Below are 22,073 nucleotides of genomic sequence, written 5' to 3'. Positions count from 1 at the left end.
ACACCCCATCCAGTCATGACATAAAAGGGTTAAGTTTCAATAAAATATCTGAGGCTACAAAGTTATTTGTTGGACCAGCAAATGTTAAAGGCAGGACAGACATGCAGGAAGACAATGAATGCCATATTGTAAATACAAACTGTTTAGATGATAAAAAGGTCAATGTAAACTTTCATCATTCATGTACATTTCTCCTTGAGGAAAAAAGACTACTCCAGAAACAGAATCCATAGACCATGAAATAAATTGCACAGTTTTATTCATTTGACATATTTGTTAAATTTGCATTCTAACTAATAAATATTCAACAATCCATGATGTTGAAAACAAGTAAACAAATAGATGCCTCAAATATCTGAATGGCAAAATGATAATGAACACTCTTCCTCAAAAGTAATTTACATCTCACAAGAAATGTATAAAGAATCGATACTAATTCATCTTCATTGACATTAAAGAAATGGCTGCCTTTATTACATCACCATTTTAAAATCAACATCAAGGTATATGACTTGAATTACAGAAGAATATGCCATAACTTTGTACAGGTAAGCACTATGATGACGTACATGGTTCAGAACTCCAATATTTTCAAATATGCAGTTCCTACATTGCTTGTAATTATGTCAGAATGGAAGTCTCACTGCAAATGCAAACTATATAGAACATCCCAGCACTCTAAGATACCAATAAAAAGTATAAACTATACCAATTAAATATCCCAGTACTTTAAGATACAAATAAAAAGTGTCCCCTTTTAGGATTCTGATTTAAATTCCAATCGGATTAGGAGCAATTGTGTCAGTCTGGTTTGCTGGAAAGTATATATCAGATTTTCTGCATGTCCTTGAACCTTTTTCAGAATGAAAGATACAAGAACAATTTTGTAATGCCTTCCAATTTTTATATTTTTTAAAAATTAACTTGTTCCCTGAACTTATGCTTTTGGATATAATCTATGGGGACCTGGCATATCATTTGCAACTACAAGTCTCAGCGTGTTTGCTCTTAAGTGGTTGCAATTAGATGCCCTATTGTATCAAACAATACTTCACTTACCTAACAAGTAACATTTCATGTAATCATGAAGTTACCAAGATCCAAAATAATTTAAAATCCTTTGTGTCACTTGTCATGAAAGATCCATCATTTTGTGCAGGCTACCATATGACTGCATCTCTGTCTAAAGGTAAGGCCCCAGCGTGCGGATCATGATACTGAATACAGTAGAGGTATTTTCATTATTATCTAGTTAAAATGTCCTACCTGATTATTCTGCATAGTTTCTTATCTTTAATGCCATGACTCAGTTAACAAAAATCTGATTGGTTGCCAGTGTAGACAGTAGGATGTGACATAGTTTTTATCAAAGATGGTAATAACTGTGATGTAGTAACTGCCATAATCCACTATTTTAGTGCATTAAAATCAATTTAAAAAAAGATTTAGTACAGATTAGTAACTTCAACAGAACCTTGAAACAAAACAAAAACTTAATCTTGTTGGCAGTATCATGGATAGTGGATGATGGAAGTTATTGTTATGTGACAAACATGTGAGCTGTAAAAAAAGTGAAAAATAGGAAATGACTAACAGTTCATTTTAGAATCTGGTATATAAATCACACTCATAATACTGATTATATATTGCTAGTTGTAATATTTAGTTTTCTTGAGCTTGCATGTAACACACCCCTAAGGAGCCTCTCACTGTTGTTGCTTACAACAGTCATATACATATTTCTACTAGTGATACCAAAAATACTGCAATAAATCATTTTATTTAGTTTGTTTTTGTTTCTTTATTACATAGTGATCAAATTAAAATACATCTGTAGCACAGAACTTTACAATCACTAACTGTATAGCAGAAGGTATTGGGAGATGACTAACATCATTGTTCTTGGAAAGCACACCAAGTCATGGCTCGGATACATGTATGGCTGCATTGTCTGTTGGATGGACACATCAAATACAAAATCTTAGCCAAATCGTATGTGCTTTTCATTCATTACCCAACATTAAGTTGGAGAAGAAAAAAAAGCCTTTTTCACTTCAAAGATATCACATTATTATAAAAGTTAATTTCACTGCTGGATGAAATTTCTTCCTCCTGTTTTGTTTTTGGACACCAAATGACCTAATTTGTTTTCTTCACCTAAATTTATGTGTACTATTGAAAAACATACAAAAAATATGGGAATGAAAAAAAGTTAATTCAACATTGCAACAATAATCATTGTTTAAATCAGTTGCCCTAAAGTTAGCTTACATGCTTTATGGCCCTGCCATAATGATATGTCCTAACAAATATTTATTACTATACATTCTCTAAGCCATCAAATCATATGTATCATACATAAGGTTTCAGTCGGGAAACCTGAAAACTCTTATACTAATAAATGTTTGCAGCATGAACCAACCAGCTGAAATGAAAATACTGCCAATACAGTCTTCAAATTAAGCCTGCCATATACAGTCAAAGAATAACAGACATGCACTTTTGCTCTTTCCAGCAAACCAGCAGTAAAAGCACATAGTGCTTTAAGAACACCTAAAATTACAACTGTTTGTCATGTCAGTACAATCCATCAAGGAGTGTATATACTTGGCATAAAAGAAAACAATCAGCACCAAACAGCTCACTGTACTAAGAGGGTACAATGCTGCTCATGTCCGAGTCCATCTTAACACAAGTCTGAAAGTCTTCCTGTGCCTAAGAGTTACAGTCACTATTTATGGGCTAAGGGTGCCATAGGTTGATGATTTGGACCCTAATGTATATAGGCAATTAGGGCATGATCATCCCTCCTGCTAATGAAGTCTTGGATAAGGCCTCAAAGGAGTAATGATATGGGTCACATTGCTGCAGATGTTGGTATCAATTATCCTCCTCATCAGCATCCCCCTCATCTCCAACATCCTCATCATCCAGCTCTTCATCATCATCATCCTCAACCTGTAGGAAAGGGAAATGTGTCAAACAAATACATCATATATGCCCCTGCCTGTATGATGCAATTAAATGCAAATTTATAAGTCAACATGTTTCATAATAATTGGCCATAAAACAAATACAAACTTGCTATAGGTGTTGTTAATATAAAGCCTTATATAAAAGTTCACTTCATTATGTCCATCAACAGTGGAAACTGAATGGCAAAGTTCTAAAGCAAATAGCGGGTGACAAGTCAGTACAACTTTGTCATCAGAAGTTGAAAACTGAACCTGACTTGGGTCTTATTCATGGTAAGCATCATACTAAATTTGATTTCAATCCATGAAGTCCTTCATAGGTTCTGGAGTAGAACCAAATTGTACAGTCAAGTTTTGATTCAAACAGGGGCCATAACTATTTCATTTTACCAGAAAACTGAAAACTGAAAATTACTTTGGTCTTCTTAATGTATGACTTCTTACCAAATTTGATTTCATTCGATAAAAACCTTCAAAAGTTCTTAAGCAGAAATGAAAATTCAGGCAAATTTGCAACTCGATCAGGGATCATAACTCCCAATTAAATTTTGCATGAAAATGGTGAAAATCAAACTTGGCCATGGTCTTCATCAGAGATGCTCCCAGGATTTTATCATAAAGGGGGAATTTCCCCTTATCAAAAAAATAAAAAATATGGGGCAAGTACAACAAAAATGAGGTGGAGGAGGAAATGGCCATAGTTGAACATTTACATAACATCTCAATATCCATATCTCTTTCTTCCTGCTCCATTCTGCAATACCCCTGTTAAATCAAGATCTTGAAGAGATGTTACCTTTGTTGTATAAGCATTAATTTGCTGACTGTTTCTTCGCTTAATCTGTTCCTTATTTGTTTATGAATATTGTTCTTTACTGAGAACCCCATTTCACAGTTTGCTGTCTGAAGGGTCATATACATAGCTGGAGTAACCAGCTGGAACAAGTTTGAAGACTGTTCTTTATGGTTGCTATGTACAATTTTCCACAGGTCATACATATTGTCTTTTGGATACTTCTCCAAAATAAGATTTTCCACCAGCACAAGTTTTACCAAAGTTTAACTTTCTGCAATGCCAGATTTACTTTTCCATAATGTATTAGGATTTTAAATCTATTAATGTCATTGTCAACTTGTTCAAACATGTATATTTTGATCAAATAAATATCTTCCCATCTTAACTTCACTTTTAGTTTCTTCTTTTTCTAATTTATTAATATCCTGTAACCTTTAATCTAGGGCTATATGGTTTTGTAGCACATGATCCCACTGGATTAAACTGTGATGTGAAAAGAAACAAAAAGTGTACTCTACTTTTAAATTGTCTGTATTTTACTTTGGCTTGTTTGTCTGCCTTTTCTTTATTTAATTTCATACTACCACTGAAATGTGGGGTTAACTGGTATGCCATCTATTTGTTTTTATCCATCCAGCACGTGCATCAGACTTGTATTTAATACCATTTTCGGGTTTAAAATCACTCGGTGGTAACTCAATTAACACTTTCCCAGCTGCAATAATCTGATACACTTCCTAAATTAAAAAATAAATTGCCTTCATCACTTTGATCAGTCGGTAATTGCTAGATAAAATAGTCATCTAAAGATAAACCAAGCTGGGAATCAGCCAGTTGGGTGTTCTAGATAGCCCGTATTATAAACGCACATTTGTAAAACTTCCTTGATGCAGGGTTCAAACTAAGACAGAATGCTTGTTACTGAGCCCAATGTGCCAATTAAATTTAGTTTAACAACCATACATATCAAATCAAAGAATCCAAATGTGTAAACAGTTGCTAAAAAATACTATTCACGACAAGTGCTACATTTCTGACGGCTTGACTTATGTTGCGGCATGCACTTTAAGGTGAATGGCTGAAACAAATTGTATATTGTATAGAGTTCAATTTTTTTAATGCATGACTTGAAACGAATTTGTGGGAATTTTGCACAATTCACATCATCACATACCCTGGGAGCATCTCTGTTTCTTAATATAAAGCCTTATACCAAATTTAACTTCAACCCAATGAGACTTTAAAAGAGTTAATGAGTGGAAACTACAAAATGTAATGATGTGATGGGACAGGACAGGATCATATGTGTGGGGGTTGGTGCAGACAGACTTAAGAAATACTATATGCTCCATTCATTGATATGGTGGAGGCAAAAAACATCTCCATCAAAGCAAAGAACACATAAAAGATTGGCCATTTGGGGGCTTTACTGTTAACATGGACACCTTATAGATTGTGAAATTCAACAATGCAGAATCGAAATAAAGATCATGAGATTTCATATTCACTGATATAAAAAAAAACTTCCCTATTTCATGCTGTTCTGGTACAACTATGACCTTTGAGTACTTGAGATTTTCCATGTCCCCTGAAAAACCTATGTAGTATGAAAAACCAGTTGTGTTCATAAACACAAGAGAAGTCGACATGAAATAGACACCATACAACATTGTAATTACTGCTAAATTACTGCATAATTTATAGCAGGAAAAGCAACTAGGAGAAATTGCTCTCAAAGAACTCCTGATGCCTTTAACATAAGGAGATAAATACACATGGAAGGACATGCCAACAGATACCAAGTGATCACTATTTATAGCTACCTCCAAGACTGACTTGACAAAAATTCTTATACATATATGTTGGAGTTAACCTTCTCATTAGTATACAAATCAAGTCAAGAACTTTAAGTGTGAATCTGATGTTAAGAATAAGAGTTACTGAACTTATCTCAGACAGTGAAGATATCCCTAACGTGCTATTTCTGGAAGAGTTCTATTCACTAAAGATCTCTGCTCAAAAGCCCAAGTTATTTACACAGAACTGGCACTCATTCAAGGTAATCCTCATATAAATCCACAAATTGGGTTTAACAGTAATCTGTTCATACTTGTTTGTTTTCTCATGCACACAAAACAGATAGCAAGAGGCCTGACAACTGCCTACTTGCCCAATGCCAAAGCAGTTTGCCAAAAAATCTAGATCAGTTGAATGCTTTCCAGAGAAATATCGTCCAAAGCTGTTGATTGCATACGTTATTAAAATAATTGTTTTAAGTTTCTCCAGTTAAAAAAGATACCTTTATCCATATCTGATGGCACTTAAACATAATTTGTCAAATATTAAAAATCCTCTATACCTGGATGCTTTCAGAGTTAGTCAAACTCTGTTAAGTGGTTTATAGATAAAGCTATATTTTTCTATTTTTAGTAACAGCCACCAGAAACATTTCTTAAACTGTGAAAGGCCTTTGAGCTATTATGCTTTCTATCAAATTTGGTCAAATTCTGTTAAGTGACATTTTAGAAAAAGTTTTATATTTTTGTAGCAGCAGCCATATATGATTGCATCACTGTACAAAATTAAATGTCATTAATGATGAAATGCTTTCTATCAAATTTGGTAAAATTCTATTTATAGTTCTTATTAAAGGATTTTGTATTTTAAGTTGTGTTGTTTATATTCAATTGAGAACTGCCATCATCATGTGTACAAGTTTGAAACCACTTCACACTAGAATGTCTTTTGTCAAATTTGGTCAAATTATGCTGCGCAGTTTCTTGGAAAGAAAAGCCTCCTAGACCGAAGGTTTACGTGTATGACTTAAAAGCCATTCACTGACAATTTTGAAATCTTATGATTTTAAGCCCTAGTTCTGTCATATGCAAGCATTAATTTTATTTTGTGGGTTGTTGATTTTATCTCTGTTTCTTACATAAATATTTGTATTCTTGGTCACAACCCCCTTTATTTCTGTAATAACTCTAAGGGCACTTGTGCTGTGGTGTGGGCATGTTGGATATGTTTACCTCCTGGCCAAGCTCACGCAAGCGGGCCTTGTACTTGTCAATCTTGTTGTCCTGGTCAGCCAGGAGTACCAGCAGGTCTTCCTGTTCCTTTTTGACTGTATCAAGCTCCCCTTGCAAATCAAACTTCTCCCCAGCCAGCCTCTCCTTATCCTCCTCCAGTTTCTACATAAATATACAGTAAAAGAGTTCAGAACCAGATCTGCTGTCGCACAATGTATAGACCAATGAAGGTACACTTTGTTTAACTTGTAAGAAAAAATGTGTACCATAACGCCACAGCATACAACTAAAGCTGTCAAAATTTTATAAAACTTCTACTAGGTACCCATCAATTCTAATGATCAGTTACCTGGGTACCTGGTCAAAGAGAAATTGTATTAAATGTGTACAACCCTGAAGTTAAGTCCACATTTTTTAAAAAGTCACAGTATCCTATAAATTTCACTACCTAATGTCACCTGGTACAACGTCCAAGAATTCACCCTCATTGTCTGATAAAGTTCTGAAATCCTCCATTGTCGTCTAGTAAATCGCCATGGTCCAGTCATCAAAATATTGTCTAATTCTCTTTCCTTTGCCTCAATGTCAAATGCAGATGCTTATTTTAGAGACTGAGCTTCAGCTTTGTAAGTAACACTTTCATTGTACAAGTTGTGAAATACATTCAAGGTTATAACTGAACACATGTTATTTGTGCAACAAGATCAAATAACCACCTTCTGTTATTTGCCACTGTACCACACTCATGGCTTAATAAAAGAGTTGTCATGTGGGAAAACAAGGTTTGGAATTAAAGTAAATTATTTACTGGAAGAGGTAGATGACACTGCTTGGCACTGAAAAATACATGTATCTGTGGCTCAATCATAAGGATTGTCAACCTGAAAATAAAGTAAGTGCTTCAAGCATTGGCAGAAAATTTGTATATGATAAATGGGTAACTTTTGGCTCATTTTATTACCTGGGTTATAATCAATGGGTGTGTAATCAAGTACCCAGACACTCGCTGGCATCTTTACATAAAACAGATCAGAGAAAGAAAATGTTTCTGTGCAACTATCTAACAAACACTCCCAACGTTGTGCAGACCACATTTTTCAGTACAACAGGTTTCTTAGATATACTTCGCCTGTCACACATTAGAACTTCCACTGCCTTGCAAATCCAACCATTCCAATTTAAAAAAGATTTGAAACACATCTTTCGGCTTGTTTTAGCAATACAAATGATAAAATGTTGTTTGCTTGTTTAGATGGAAGTCTGACAAGAGTGGTATCCCCTTTTTGAGACACACCAAATCCTGTCACTCATCAGTTACTATAAGAACTGAGGTACATACTCTTTGTGAGACGAAACTGTGGTGATGGTTTGGAAACATGTGCTTATGCCATTTTGAGACAATGGACAGACTTCCCATAAGCAGAAGCCTGTTCTTAGCAATGAAAGCAGAGGCCAACAGGATAATAACTGAAATGCCATGGCAGAACTGCAGATTGTTCAGGTCAACCAATAAGGAATGAATTTCACTTATTCTGTCTGCTGTTGGTTGAATCACTAGGAAGCAGGACTGGTACTAATGATGTGTCAGTGATGCTCCAGTCTGTGGTCTGATGGGTACATTGTTTAACCAAGTTAGAATCCACACTAAGTTCCATTTCAGACAATAGGCCAATGCCTTTGGTTGAGACAAGTAAAATATTACTACAATGTCAAGGTCTTTGTTTTCATCTATGACCCTCTTTCCATGATGCAAAACATGTCTGAAATCGAGGAATGGAGGAATGGTAGACCTTGATTGTGAATGAAACCAACCTCTCCACAAAAGGTCATAGAAGGAAGTTAACTACTGTGGTACCAAGGTTTTTAATGGAGAGGTGTTTCTGCTTAAACCACTGAGAAAAAACCTTTCCTCTCATAGACTTTCATAGTGGTTGCCTTCTTGTTTTAGTCCACCAGTTGTTTGAATAAAAGTTCCCTTCTATAAGCTTGCTTGATATGAACCAGGTAAAAAAATAAAAGTCAGTATTTCTGGGTTGGGATGGAAAACCTGCATGAGAAAATGTATCTGCAAGCAAGAAGGTAATATTTTCCTTAATCAACAATTTTTCCCATTTGATCATGAGTGTGAAACAGAATTAGTCTTTATTTCCTTCACTTTGTGCAAGATCTTGATAATCAGAGGGGGTGGGGAAAATGGCATATGCAATGAGATCAATCCAGTTTAGGGCAAAGGAGTTGCCTAGGATTTTGGACATGGGACTTGCAAGGCTGGGAGCTTGGCATTTCACCTCATTGGAAAATCCAAAAGAAGTTGACCCCTTTGTACGCAGATTCAACTGAAGACATAGGATTGAATGGACCAATCTGTGTGAATGAGCTGATTCTGTACGGACAACAAGTTAACTAAGTCTGTGAGCCTGCCTGGAATGTGAATAGTATTCAGACCTCTCAAGTGTAAGAAGACCTCAGTAAGACAGTATTTTTCTCCAAGTCAGACCAATTTTCAGTATGGTATAATTAATAATTATTTTTTTGATATTATCATCTTGGAAAACATGCATATGAAACATGTAATCTGACACAGAAAGGCATTATTAAGTTCAACTAAAAAGCTTGTGAAGTATACTTAGAACATTAACAGCCTCCAGTTTATTTTCAGAAATTGCAGCTGCAAACCCCATGTATTCTTGTTAGATCTCCCAATTCAATCTAACCTTTGTTGTTTTTTTTTTTTTTTAATTTCATGTGGTGGTGTCAATTTTGCCCACTGAGTATTATTCAAATTGACTCATGTCCGGTAATGCAACTGTTGCCTTTCCTGCTTTTTCTCCAAGCACTGTGAGAAATCTGAATATTCTTCTTTCATACTTGTATGCAGATTGTTTGACTTTTAAAGAGGCTGATTGTCCCTTTCACTTACAACATGTGTCTGTGTGTTGGATGACAACATGTGTCTGTTTGTTGGACGACATTTCAAGATAATGCTATAACATAAAAGGAAAGATAATGCTGGCATTTTGCAAGAAAAACATTGGCTGACCAAATCATTTGAAGTACTGTTGTAAAGTTAGTCTGGTTTCCTGACCAACTCTTCTGAATCTAATATATAACAAGGGGCTCAAGTGAGCTGGTATTGCTCAAATGGTTAACATAGTTGACTATTACACTAAGCTGGCTTGCAGCATTGTAAGAACACCTTCAATACAAAATATTACCTTCCGAACTATATACCTATTTTACTATATCCTTATAAAAGAATTCTTTCCAATGCAAGATTTGCTCATTAACATGAATTGATCCTGTTTACTTTAAAAACTGCATAAGATTATGATGCTAAAGAAAACAAATTCCAATTCACATAGATATTCGATGTAATAAACTCAATCATATGCAAGATCACCTCATAAATATGCATGGTTTTCACTCATTATCAAACCCATCCAACATCTTGACCCTTTAAGGCAATATTTGATGTTTGATTAAAATCAGATGGGAGATATGAAATAGCAAGTATATTCAGTCAGATGGGAGATATGAAATAGCAAGTATATTCAATCAGATGGGAGATATGAAATAGCAAGTATATTCAATCAGATGGGAGATATGAAATAGCAAGCATATTCAATCAGATGGGAGATATGAAATAGCAAGCATATTCAATCAGATGCAAGATGAACTCATTAATCTTGATCTATATGCATACAGTCCATGTTTGAGCAATATCAGATCAGAATTCTGGACTTCATAGTGGTAACATAGTCAACCAATCAGGTGCAAGATTATCTCATTAATATGAATGGGTCTTGCTCATTATCGAACCCATTCAAGGTCCTGATGATATAAGCTTATATATTAAAGCTGATCAAACTGGATCAGAAATATAACTTCCAGAGAGGTAACAAACTCAGCCAATCAGATCCAAGATTGCCTAATTAAAATGTATGAATCGTACTAATTATTAAACTCACCAGAGATCATAATGATATAAGCATATATTTCAAAACCTGATCAAACTGGATCAGAAATATGGCTTCCCATGGGGTAGCAAGCTCAGCCTATATATCAATAAAGTGTGGATCTAGCTCAATCAAATGTAAGATTGTCACATTAATATGAACTGAACCTGCGACCAAGATCTTGATGTTAGAAGCATATTTTCAATGTCTGACCAACTGGAATATATATATATATATATATATATATATATATATATATATATATATATATATATATATATATATATATATATATATATATATAAAGGCCTCGATAACTCATAAACCCGCTTATAACGTGGGGTCAGGTGTGGATCCCATATTTTAAACCAGAAAATACCCCAAAAATTGATTCCTGATTGTTGAACTTGAAGAAAATCACGATCAAAATTGGTAACGGAAACTTTTATGTATCGCTCGTTTTATCGTAGAAAACGGTAGAGAGGACCTGGAAATTTTAATCAACACTACGAAATATCAAATTTAAAAATAGGTCATACAATTTTTTACATTTTCATTCCAAACAACATTCCTAGTACAACATAATTAACGATATGCAAGGAAATTTTGATCAATGAAAATGTCACTACGCCGAGTGGAGGCAGTACTTTAATAGAAAAAAATTAAATTTTAAAAAAATTATCAATTTAAATTTGTGTTCTAGTTCTATCTTTTAGTTCTTTTTAAGTATAATCATCATAAATGCAATGTGCCCTCTTGAAATTAAACGTGAAATGGGTCAATCTACCGTAACTGCTATGTCCGTGAGTGTTTCTCTGAGAATCTAATTAAGTGCCGACCATGTTTTGATAACTGACTTCTGGAAGCATTTGTTGTATTGTTGCACTGAATTAAAAGCTGTCCTCCTTTGTATTATCATGTTAATTATGTCTTTTGAATCAAATAAAGGAGGTGGAATAAAAAAAAAGTTAAAAGGAACAAAAATCCAACAAACTTAAAATCTAGTGGCCCCGGTCGTATGTCGGGTGAACTCACTTCATTTGATCAATAGAACACTTATAAATGTCATTGTGTATGTTATATAAACTACCTTAAATTAAACAACTCTTTCATAACTGTGATCAAAGATAAAAAGGCAGCCAAACAAAATGAATACTTCGTAAAATAAAGAGCTTGATTTAACAGATACGTTCCATTGTCGGCAAGCGAGTTTCAAAGAATTCTTGAACTGACACTTAGATGTATTCTCAAGGAGGATAAATTTCATTATTACTTCCAATGAAATCACGACATCAATACTGTACTAACTAAACAATATAAAAATTGAGTTTCGATGCAGATGATTGTCACACAGAATAGATGTCGCATGTTTTTGAAAAAAGGAATCTTGTTTGTCGGCGTATCAACAGTTAGTCTAGTTCCCTGGTTTTGGGACTCCCGATTTGGCAGGACAATATTAAACACCACTACGGGCACCAGACTCATCAAGAAGAAAAAAAGCAGTGACGTAATGCACAGATTTTTTTGCATGCACGTGATGGTTGTTGAAACCAGTTGGAATGATCTTTCATATGTTGGACATTTTGAAAATAAATGTAATTTAAACAGAATAACGAACAACTTCATTAGAAAAAGCGCGTTATTAAAAATTATTATCGACGTGACTGTAAAATGAGAATTCAGTCAATAAACAGCCCAGTTCTGTAATGCCGCTCCCACCCCCCTCATGGTTTTCTTGATGTAAAAGTGATTTTTTTCAATTTTTGAAGGTCCCTCAGTAATTCGCGTCTCGCTTATAGTGTGGTCTATGTTTGTGGATCCTGTTGTGCAAGAGTTATCAAGGGAGAGGTTTGTATATATATATATGTATATGTATATGATCCAGAATGGTAACAAGCAGATGAAAGATTACATCATTATGCATAATTCTCTCTCATCATCAAACCCATCAAAGATCTTGTTGACATAAGCCAATATTTCAAGTATGATCAAAATTAGATCAAAAATATTAATACCAAAGTGTTTCAATCTCAGCCAATCAGGTGCAAGATCACCTAACTATTATGCATGAATCTCACTCATTATAAAATCTGAATTATATAAGCTTGATGAAAAGCATTTCACAAAGATAGCCTCCACAGTAATCAATCTGATGCAAGATCACCTCATTAATATGCATGGATCTTACTCATTATTGAACCCATATAAGATTTTGATGAGATCTGAATCAGACTGGAATATGGCCTCCAATTTGGTAACAAGCTCAGGTAACTCGATGCAAGATTATCTCATTAATATTTGTGGATCTCACTCATTAGTGATCTTGTCCAAGCTCTTGATGATATTGACTCCAAAGTGGTCATAACCAATTTGTAGATGGACAATGCACAATGGATGCAGGGCCATACCATAAGCTCACTTGCATCTACAGCCACATAAGTTAATAACCTGGAGAATCTAGAACAAAACCCAAACAAGCCAATATCTGGATTTGACAGCAACAATTGTATTTTCATATTTTTGGCTATTATTCCATAAATCTATACAATAAGTGTAATCCCAGTAAGACTTACAAACTAATAGTTGGCAGCTCTGGTATAAAATATGCTCTTCATACCTGTACATTTTCAAGGTGTTTATGCTATATTGTGGCTCATGCATCTTAATTCCTCAGTTCCAGACTGGACAATTTACATCTTACATCCACAAATTCTACTAGCTTATGCAAAAGTACTCTTGACAACTAAGATATGGTTTCCTGTGTTTTTTCTAAAGTTAAGGAACCCACAAGAAACCACCAACATTGGCTAGGCCACCTCCTACCTCGGCATGTTCTTGAGCCAAAGATTTAACGGGGACATGAGGTCATAAAAGGTGCATTAACACCATACTATCCAGGTCCTGTCTGTGCTAGCAAGAACTAGCTATAATGCCTTCACAGTATGTAAATTACAGGCCAAACAAAATTACACAGGCAAGAAATGTAAGTACACTCTATTAGTGATGAGCTGGGGAAAAAGTTGACACTCTCTGTTTCATTCTTTTACCTTAATTTTATCTAACAAGTTGAGATTTTCTTCATTTGACTTCTTTATCCTCTCCTGCAGGGAATTCTTTTCTTCTGAGAGTCGGGTAACATTTGCTGTAAGTGAAGCTATCTTTTGGTTGGCTAAATCGGAGTCAGCAGCACTTGACTCTCTTGATTCTTTCTGAAAATTAAAGGTAGGCAGGGTGATGAGATGATCACAGAATTACTTACCATGAAGGCTTGATACAGGCTTATCATGTATCTCACTTGCTCCTGATGTCTTTGATCTAAACTTAGAAAATATATTGGTTTTTATAAAAAAAATTAATGGGTACCTGGTTGCCCATTTTATTTTCTGTGCCATTATCAACAGGCAGCTATCTGAGTACCCGTGTACCCAATGACAGCCTGAATTTTCAAGAATTCAAGATAAGAACATTTCTTCTTTTCAAATGCTGAGTGATGAAAACATCTCTCTTATTTTTTAACAAGATTTTCAAACTAGTCACTGTGGTAGCAATATTGGGTGAAAGATCAGCACTATTTATGTTGAGGAACATTCATCCAGCAGGAGCAGCAATAGCAAGATTTTCAAGATACTGGATTTCTGTTAGGTGTGATTTTTATTTAGTACCAACTAGACCCCGTGAAAACCCTTTATGTCAATAATAATTGTATTTAATATGGGTAGCGATAAAAAGATTTTAAATATAGTTGCAATTGATGTTAGATCAGTGTCATTTAGGACTGTGTAGACATCATGTCTTTTAGTAAAAACCTCCTGCTTGTATGACCATCTGTTCACTATATGTAGTGATAACAAGTGTTTCAAAATGGCCAATGGCAGTTATACTTTATGTCCAAGCAACACCATTTCTATTTAGAAGTACAAGACATTTAGGAGAAGTAGTGACAATAGGCAAATGGACTCATCATGAATATACAGACAGATGACAAACAACAGGCCATCCCATAAGCTCTTCTGTTCCATGACCACAAAAGTTAAAATGGCTAAACTCAAGTTGTCTAATCTGGTTATGTTTTAAAAGGCTAGAGAGGATAAACTAACGTTACTTAATCATCAGTAAATTTTAGTTCAAATCATGTAATGGCTTAAAAAGTTAAACTCTCATTTGGTTATGATCCTGTAGGGCAAATAACTTGGAATTTTTACTCATCCTACCATATGATAATAGAGTCTATGACACACAAAAATAGTTTTTGTTCATGTTCCAAGATTTATATGCATTTAAAAATTATAGCATGTTCAGTATCCCAACACTTATAGATATAAAAAAAATGTCAAGACAAAATCACCATACTGCACACAGCAGTGACCAGGTGTTGTTCATTCACTATATCAATAAACTGTTATAAACCAATATAATAGTTTTATGTTATTATTTTGCATGTGCATATTTTCCAATTTTCCCAACACGAAATAAAAGCAAGGTAAATGAAAACTTCAAAAATTCATAGGGTACTTAGAGTTTGCCAGGAGACATGTACTATATATAGTGTACAAAACAGTGCTTATACAGTGCAGATCGTACATACCCTTGTTTATTCTCAAAAATATTAGATGTACATTTCACTTTATCCATCATTTTTTACAAACCAAATTTCATTCTTCCAAATCACATTTAACAAGATATTCAATGCTATATTATGGATTCTGACCCACACACTCAAGAGTTTAAGTTTTTCAGAGACATATGTGATCCAACAAAGTGATGTAAATCATATGAAGACACACATCTTTAATTTATACAAGGTACATAACCAGCATATGGTATATTCACATAACTGACCATCATTGATACATATTTGTGTTTTAGCTTAACATAAGCAGACCTTCTAACCCTAACAAGATCGTCTCAGTAAGGCAGCTGATTTCTTCCCATAAGTTTGGCAAGTTTTTAGTAAGGAACAACAAAATATCATGTACTGCTAATGTCAAGCTGAAAAACGTGTATTTAAAAAGTTCCGTATTCCAAACTAATGCATTGATGGTAAACATTACATTCATCTGAAAGTTTGTAATGTATACATATACCTTAATTACCTCTAGCACAGCTTAATGCCGTGTTGCTATCTCTCAATGTAATTCTTGGACTTGTTTTCTTCTTGATTTCGTATTAAGGCTATAGTATCTCCCACCATGTGACATACTCAAATCGACATGCAATGTCCAATAAACGAAGTTGTGCCTCTTCCTGCTTTTATTCAAAACAATCTGAATATTTCTTTTTTTTCCTTCTGTACTGATTATTAAAACTTTTTAAGAAGCATATTTTTTCCTTTTATTTTTAACATGTATTGGTAGCTGGATGCACTTAAAAAAAAAGTATAATCAACAATTTGATCATGCAGACACTTCTCATGGAAATATATGTGCAGTTCAAAGCATCTGAGGTACTACTATATAGTCATTCTGCTTCTCTTTCTAATTCCACTAAAGCTAACTATAAAACCCAGATCCAAATCAAACACAGGTGAGCCAATTGTCTGGATATTACTGCAACAATCATATTTCTGTAGTTTTTCCATTTATTCCATAAGTCTGTATTTTAAGGGTAATTTTTGTAAGACTTACGGCAAAATCATAAGGGTTGGCAGGTCTGCATAAAACAAATTCATAACTTTCAACACAGTATTCATTCTACCTTTGATTTTGGCCAGCTGGTTTTTTTGGTGTTTCCATTTGTGTATAATTGACAGATTTGTCTTTTGTTTTCTGAGAGAAGGCCAGGTAATTGTTTCAACCATGAAACTGGCTTGGGAAAAGAGAGTTTTATGTCTGGCAGCAATGCTGGTACCCATTTGTTATACAACATTAATCCACACCGATTAACTGTTCTAAAATAGAACATGGATTGAGCAGGATGAGATGTATTGCATCACAGTGGTGCTAAATTATCTGGCCCCCAAAACTGATACTGGACTGATCAACCATTGCTATCATTGTCAATCAATTAAGGTATGAACACATGCTTGGTTGAGTAGCATGACTACTGTACTGAGTAAACAGGTACTTACTTATGAAAGTTTACATCAAACCAAACATGGTCCAAGTTTTTAAGGTATTACAATTATTTTCAAAGAATTATTTCTGAAACTTCTTCATTGTATTTTAGAGGCATTAATGAAGTTTAGCACAATACTGCCTATAATTTGAATCCATGGGATGTACTTTATTCAATGGATGTCAAAATCTTCACTGTACATGCTGTGATGTTATGATGTAAACATTCTCACTGAATGTGAGCACTGAATGAAATGCTATTGTTGTTCGTTCTTGTCATACTGGGAGTGCATTTTTAATGAGTTAGGTATTTTTACATTTTCAAGGCAAAATAAAAATGTAATTATAGGTACATTGATACAATATTCTAATGGAATAAAGCTTAAACAAACAATAATAAACTGAACACAAAAGGGATAGGTAAATGTTTACACCAACCAACCAATACTCAACTGTTATTATCAATCAAATTACAAATATCTGAAATGGGTAGAAATAATAAGGAAAAAGAGGAAAATTAAATATATTCATTTACTTCACAAACAAATTATAGCAATTCATAACATTTCCATGTAATAATTCTTGATGATATGCTCTTAACATTTTTTAAAAACGGTTTTACAATCAAGAAAATATGCTGATCGATTAGTGGTGGAAATTTTTTTTAAGTTATCCCAATACTTATTGTACATGAAAAAATTGCAATAATTTAAAGTCCCAACATTAACAGGTCATAACAATTTACCTTTGGAAATAATTTAGGGTGTCCCAAGACTTACAGTCATTATCAAATTTCCTCAACCTACAATGTAACACTATAGTAAATCTGCTTTAAAGGCAACTCATTCAAATGGACAAGCATCCTGAAAAAGTGACTTAATTCTTTAGACAGCAATAATAAATACAAGCAGACAAGTACAATTTTCAAGTTCTGACTCTGGTTAGACTCAGAAAGCAGGCACAGATGAACCTACCAGTTCTTCCAACTGCTGCTGAGCCTCATTTCTCTCAGTCTCCATCTTGCTGACGAGTGATTCCCTCTCAGCTAATTGCACACGAACATGGTAGAGGTCTGTGTTGAGCCTGTTCATGGTGGTCTGCAGGACTTCCAACTCACTGGGGGGATTGTTTTCCTTGTCTTCCTCCCCAGACATGTTCTGGGCAGGCACACGTAACTCAAGCACTGCCAATGCTGTCTTCTACAATGAGACAAACCCATACTAGATCAAGTCACAATAAAACAAGTCACAAACTTAATAGCATCACTAGTTCTAAAGGCTGCTAGATAAGATCAACTCTGGCAAAGGTACTTGTTATTTATAATGAAAATAGTCTGAGATTGCTCTAATGACATCTACCATAATTCATGTGAATTTTCAAAACTTCAAATTATTGTATACAACATAAATCCAAAAAAATCATAATATGTTGAATATTTTTTCCTACAAAGAACTCAGTAAGTTTTGTTAAATCCATAATCCATAAAAAAAATCACATCTGAAAACAAAGAATTATTGCCAAATATTTTACAAAAAGGAGCTTATAATCACACCTAACAATGGGCATCAAATAACGAAGCAGGAGATTAAGAAATAAAGAGTCTATCAACATATACAATTGTGCAGAAAGACCCTTGATCTATTTTATTCAGTGAAACTTTACCCATATGTTCTGATCCACCCTTCTATTGTTATCTTTATCAGTGAAAATAAATGACAATGAAGCATGTCTAACTATTGTTGTCATGACAAAATCTACTGCTGTTCAATAGCATCTGTTCAGTGGCCTACAGTACATAATCCCTAAACTGCACTGTTAATCAGTGCCCTTTAATTAATTGGGTACGGTCACAATGCAACAAGTGCATTTTAAAACAAGATTTTCTATCCAGTAAAAGATATCAATACGTGCCAAAGTGAAGGACAAATAAATTTTATTGCATAATCAAACAACAATACCTTTTACTATGTTGACTGTAAACTTCCTTGTACACTCTGTGTTTACTGATATGAAACCTAGCCAACGACTGTGGCATAAAACAATAAACTCTTTGGTTGAAAATTGTTTCAACTGCATATGTTGATGGGTGAAGCAACACAACTACATTTCAATGGACACTATTAGGATGAAAAACAAAACCCTTCTATGTTTTAAAGTTATAATCCTTTAGACCTGCCAGTATAATCAAATCCCTATGACAAACTTTATCATAGGAACAGCTGGTCAACCTAGAATTGCCACCATAAACGTCACTACACATGCTTATCAATACTTACTAATTGCTCTATATTGGAATCTTTTTCTGCCAACTGAGTCTTTAGGCCGATAATTTCTTCATTCAAATTCTTGATTTCTTCATCTTTTCTAATATCTGCATGTGATCCTGCAAAATAAAAGACTTAAGAGTTTATCGCAAGACTTAAATGTTGCCATAAGACTTAAAGGTTATCACAAGATTTAAATGTTGCCATAATACTTAAAGGTTATCACAAGACTTAAATGTTGCCATAAGACTTAAAAGTTATCTCAAGACTTAAATGTTGCCATAAGACTTAAAGGTTATCTCAAGACTTAAATTTTGTCATAAGACTTAAAGGTTACCACAAGACCTTCCTCTTGAAGTGATGTACAGGGAAATCCTGTTATAATGCACTTTGGTATAAGACAAATCAAGCTGTAACATGGTTGTAGCATGGCTCCAAAATTTTCACCACCTCTTCACTAATTTCTTTTAAATGAATTTTGAATGACTGCATAGTTTCATAGCCAAAGTAAACAATAACTTAGATTTGTTAATCTGGCAAGATGTGTTGCATTCTTGAAGAAAAAAGTTCATCTTTCTTTAAGTGAATCAAGATGTTAAAATTTCTATTTGTGAATGTCAATTGCCAATATATCAAACGTCAATCACTGTATTTTGCTGTTAGCAAGTTAATTCTGAAAGATGTTTGCTGTTAAAATGCTGATAGTCCAAAATTTACTTTTAACTGAACCAGCAGCAATAAGCAAATAATTCTTATTTTTGTTTGGCTTCAATGCACGGTATATAAAGGACATACAATCCAGGGAAAAACATGGACTAACAGTGCTTGCTCAATCAACCAGCATACACATCCACGAACCAACAATGACGATGTTGAAATAAGCTGATCACCAATTTGTTAAATTAATGAACAAGTAGTTGCAAATCAATAAAATTAATCCCATCATGAACAGTTGTTGCAGCTATTAGGTGCTGCTTTATTACAACCAAAATTCACCACACGAGAGCTGCCTTCATCCATATAAGACATAGCCATGATGTCAGCCAATCATGACCACACTGATTTTCACCAAATTAATGTGGTGTGCCCTGGTCCAGAGTAAAGCTACAGGTACCCACCCATTGATAATAACCAGATAATAAAATGAATCAAACAGTACCCATTTACCATATACAAGTTTTTTTACCAGTGCACATGGCCCCATAAGCCCATGGCTTGTAAAGGTAGCACTCACTTTCTTTTCAAGCTGACAATCCTTTTGATCAAGCCATGAATGCATGTACTTGTTCAGTGCCAAGCAGAGTTCTGTCTCCACCAGTAAGTGTTTGACCGTGATTTCTTAGCTTGTTTTCCTATATGACAACACTCTGATACTTGATCAATGGCAAGTAACAGAGGGTGGTTAACTGATCTTGCCACAAAACTGACATGTGTTCAGTTGCAACTTTTAATTTATTTAACAAACTGTATGATCAAAGTGTTACTTGAAGAGCTCAAGCTCAGTCTCTACAAAAGCACCTACATATGACAGTGAGACCAAAGAAAAGGACTCTGATGATATTTATGATGAGTGTGTGTGAGATTTAGATTTTTAACATAGCTTTAAAAAAATGTCAGTCATATTGCTATTGTGTCTGCAATGTAGCAATTTATAGCAATGTCTAGCACTGGAGCATCATGCAGCAGACATTTAGCATCATGTCCCAAACAGTCACATTATCCTGACACCAGGCCGACCAGTTCTAACACTAAATTCTCAATGCTGAGTGCCAGGCAAAGCAGCTGTTAGTACCATTTTTTGAAGGCTTTGGTATGACTTGGCCAAGGTTTGAACCCGCAATCTCCCACATCCAAGGCAGACACTCTAACCAATTAGGCCAACAGAGATATTTATATTGACTAGACCAAGACAATTTACTAGGTGATGATGGAAGATTTCAGAACTTTATTAGACAATGAGGATACATTCTTGAACTTTGTATAAGATGACATTAGGTAGTGACACTTACAAGGTACTGTGAAATAAAAAACATGGACTTAACTTTCATTGTTCTTTTTTAAGATGTGTGGAATTACCATGTTATTGGATATTTTTAATTGGATCAATCTGAGCTATTTTTTATACTGCTATGTGACCTTAACTGAATTTATGGATTTATCAAATAAATGGATTTTAAATGTCACACATTGTGGTTTTAGTGGATTTAATAATAACAAACTTGAAGCTGTTAATTTATTTGTGGCATATTCCACTCAATAAAACAATTATTTTTTTTACACAAGTTTGTCCTTAATTTTCATAACTTTCCTATCTCTCTATCAATTCAGTTGGGCATATTTACTTTCCAAAATGCAACTCGGACTCACTGATAACAAATCACCCCTTCAGATGGATCTGACTTGCAAAATACACCCCCATTTACAGACTCTGACCACTGAAAAATACACTTTTGCATGTTGTTCATGCCAGTCAACCTACAACAACAATACAATTTCCCTTTAATTGGGTACCTGGGTAACTGATCATTATGAATGACATGTACCTGGTAGAATTTTTTAAAACTGTTCACAGCTCTAGTCCTGAGCATGTGGTCACAAGGCTCATCCTGGAGCCTTCTGCCCTGGCAACTGACTTCATCATGGATGACATCCACCCACTGATACCGTGTTAACACCACACTATTTATAGATATAGCTGGGAGACTCATGGGGCCAAAAGTGTCTTATTACATCACATACAGATTCAATTGATCTGTACCACTGCCTAAGAAAATCAATCAGTTCTTTGGTAATCAATAAACTCTGTCCCTGATGCCTACTGCTAATTCAGCAAAATGAGATATTTTGTGTATGCATCAATTTGGAGGTTTGGAATGTTTTTAAAAAAATACTTTTGTTAGACATTTGTCACAATTTTTGGTCATTGCCATCAGATGTACACTTTTCCTTCATCTTGCCTCTGAAAGTTCACTCATCAATATTAAATATACTCCACATTAT

The 22,073-nt window shown here is 34.5% G+C and overlaps 1 protein-coding gene across 1 annotated transcript in view; it reads right to left on the bottom strand.

The window, feature by feature from the left end:
• Positions 1-242: 242 nt before the first annotated feature.
• The window catches only part of LOC149803574 (general vesicular transport factor p115-like), an 88,364-nt gene continuing 66,533 nt past the window's right edge, over positions 243-22,073 (bottom strand). Inside the window, exons 19-23 of the mRNA XM_089953315.1 lie at positions 19,086-19,192; positions 17,784-18,008; positions 13,804-13,965; positions 6,801-6,962; positions 243-2,958 (exon numbers count right to left, since the gene is read on the bottom strand). Coding sequence (XP_089809441.1) covers positions 2,881-2,958; positions 6,801-6,962; positions 13,804-13,965; positions 17,784-18,008; positions 19,086-19,192 — 734 coding nt within the window. The 3' untranslated portion in view covers positions 243-2,880. The remainder of the gene's footprint in view (positions 2,959-6,800; positions 6,963-13,803; positions 13,966-17,783; positions 18,009-19,085; positions 19,193-22,073) is intronic.

This window comes from Sinohyriopsis cumingii, chromosome 3, assembly GCF_028554795.1.
Source record: "Sinohyriopsis cumingii isolate HCF-2022 chromosome 3, ASM2855479v2, whole genome shotgun sequence".
Lineage (NCBI taxonomy): Eukaryota > Metazoa > Mollusca > Bivalvia > Unionida > Unionidae > Sinohyriopsis > Sinohyriopsis cumingii.
The sequence above is the reverse complement of the archived record's forward strand: the minus strand, read 5'-3'. Positions and strand labels throughout refer to the sequence as shown.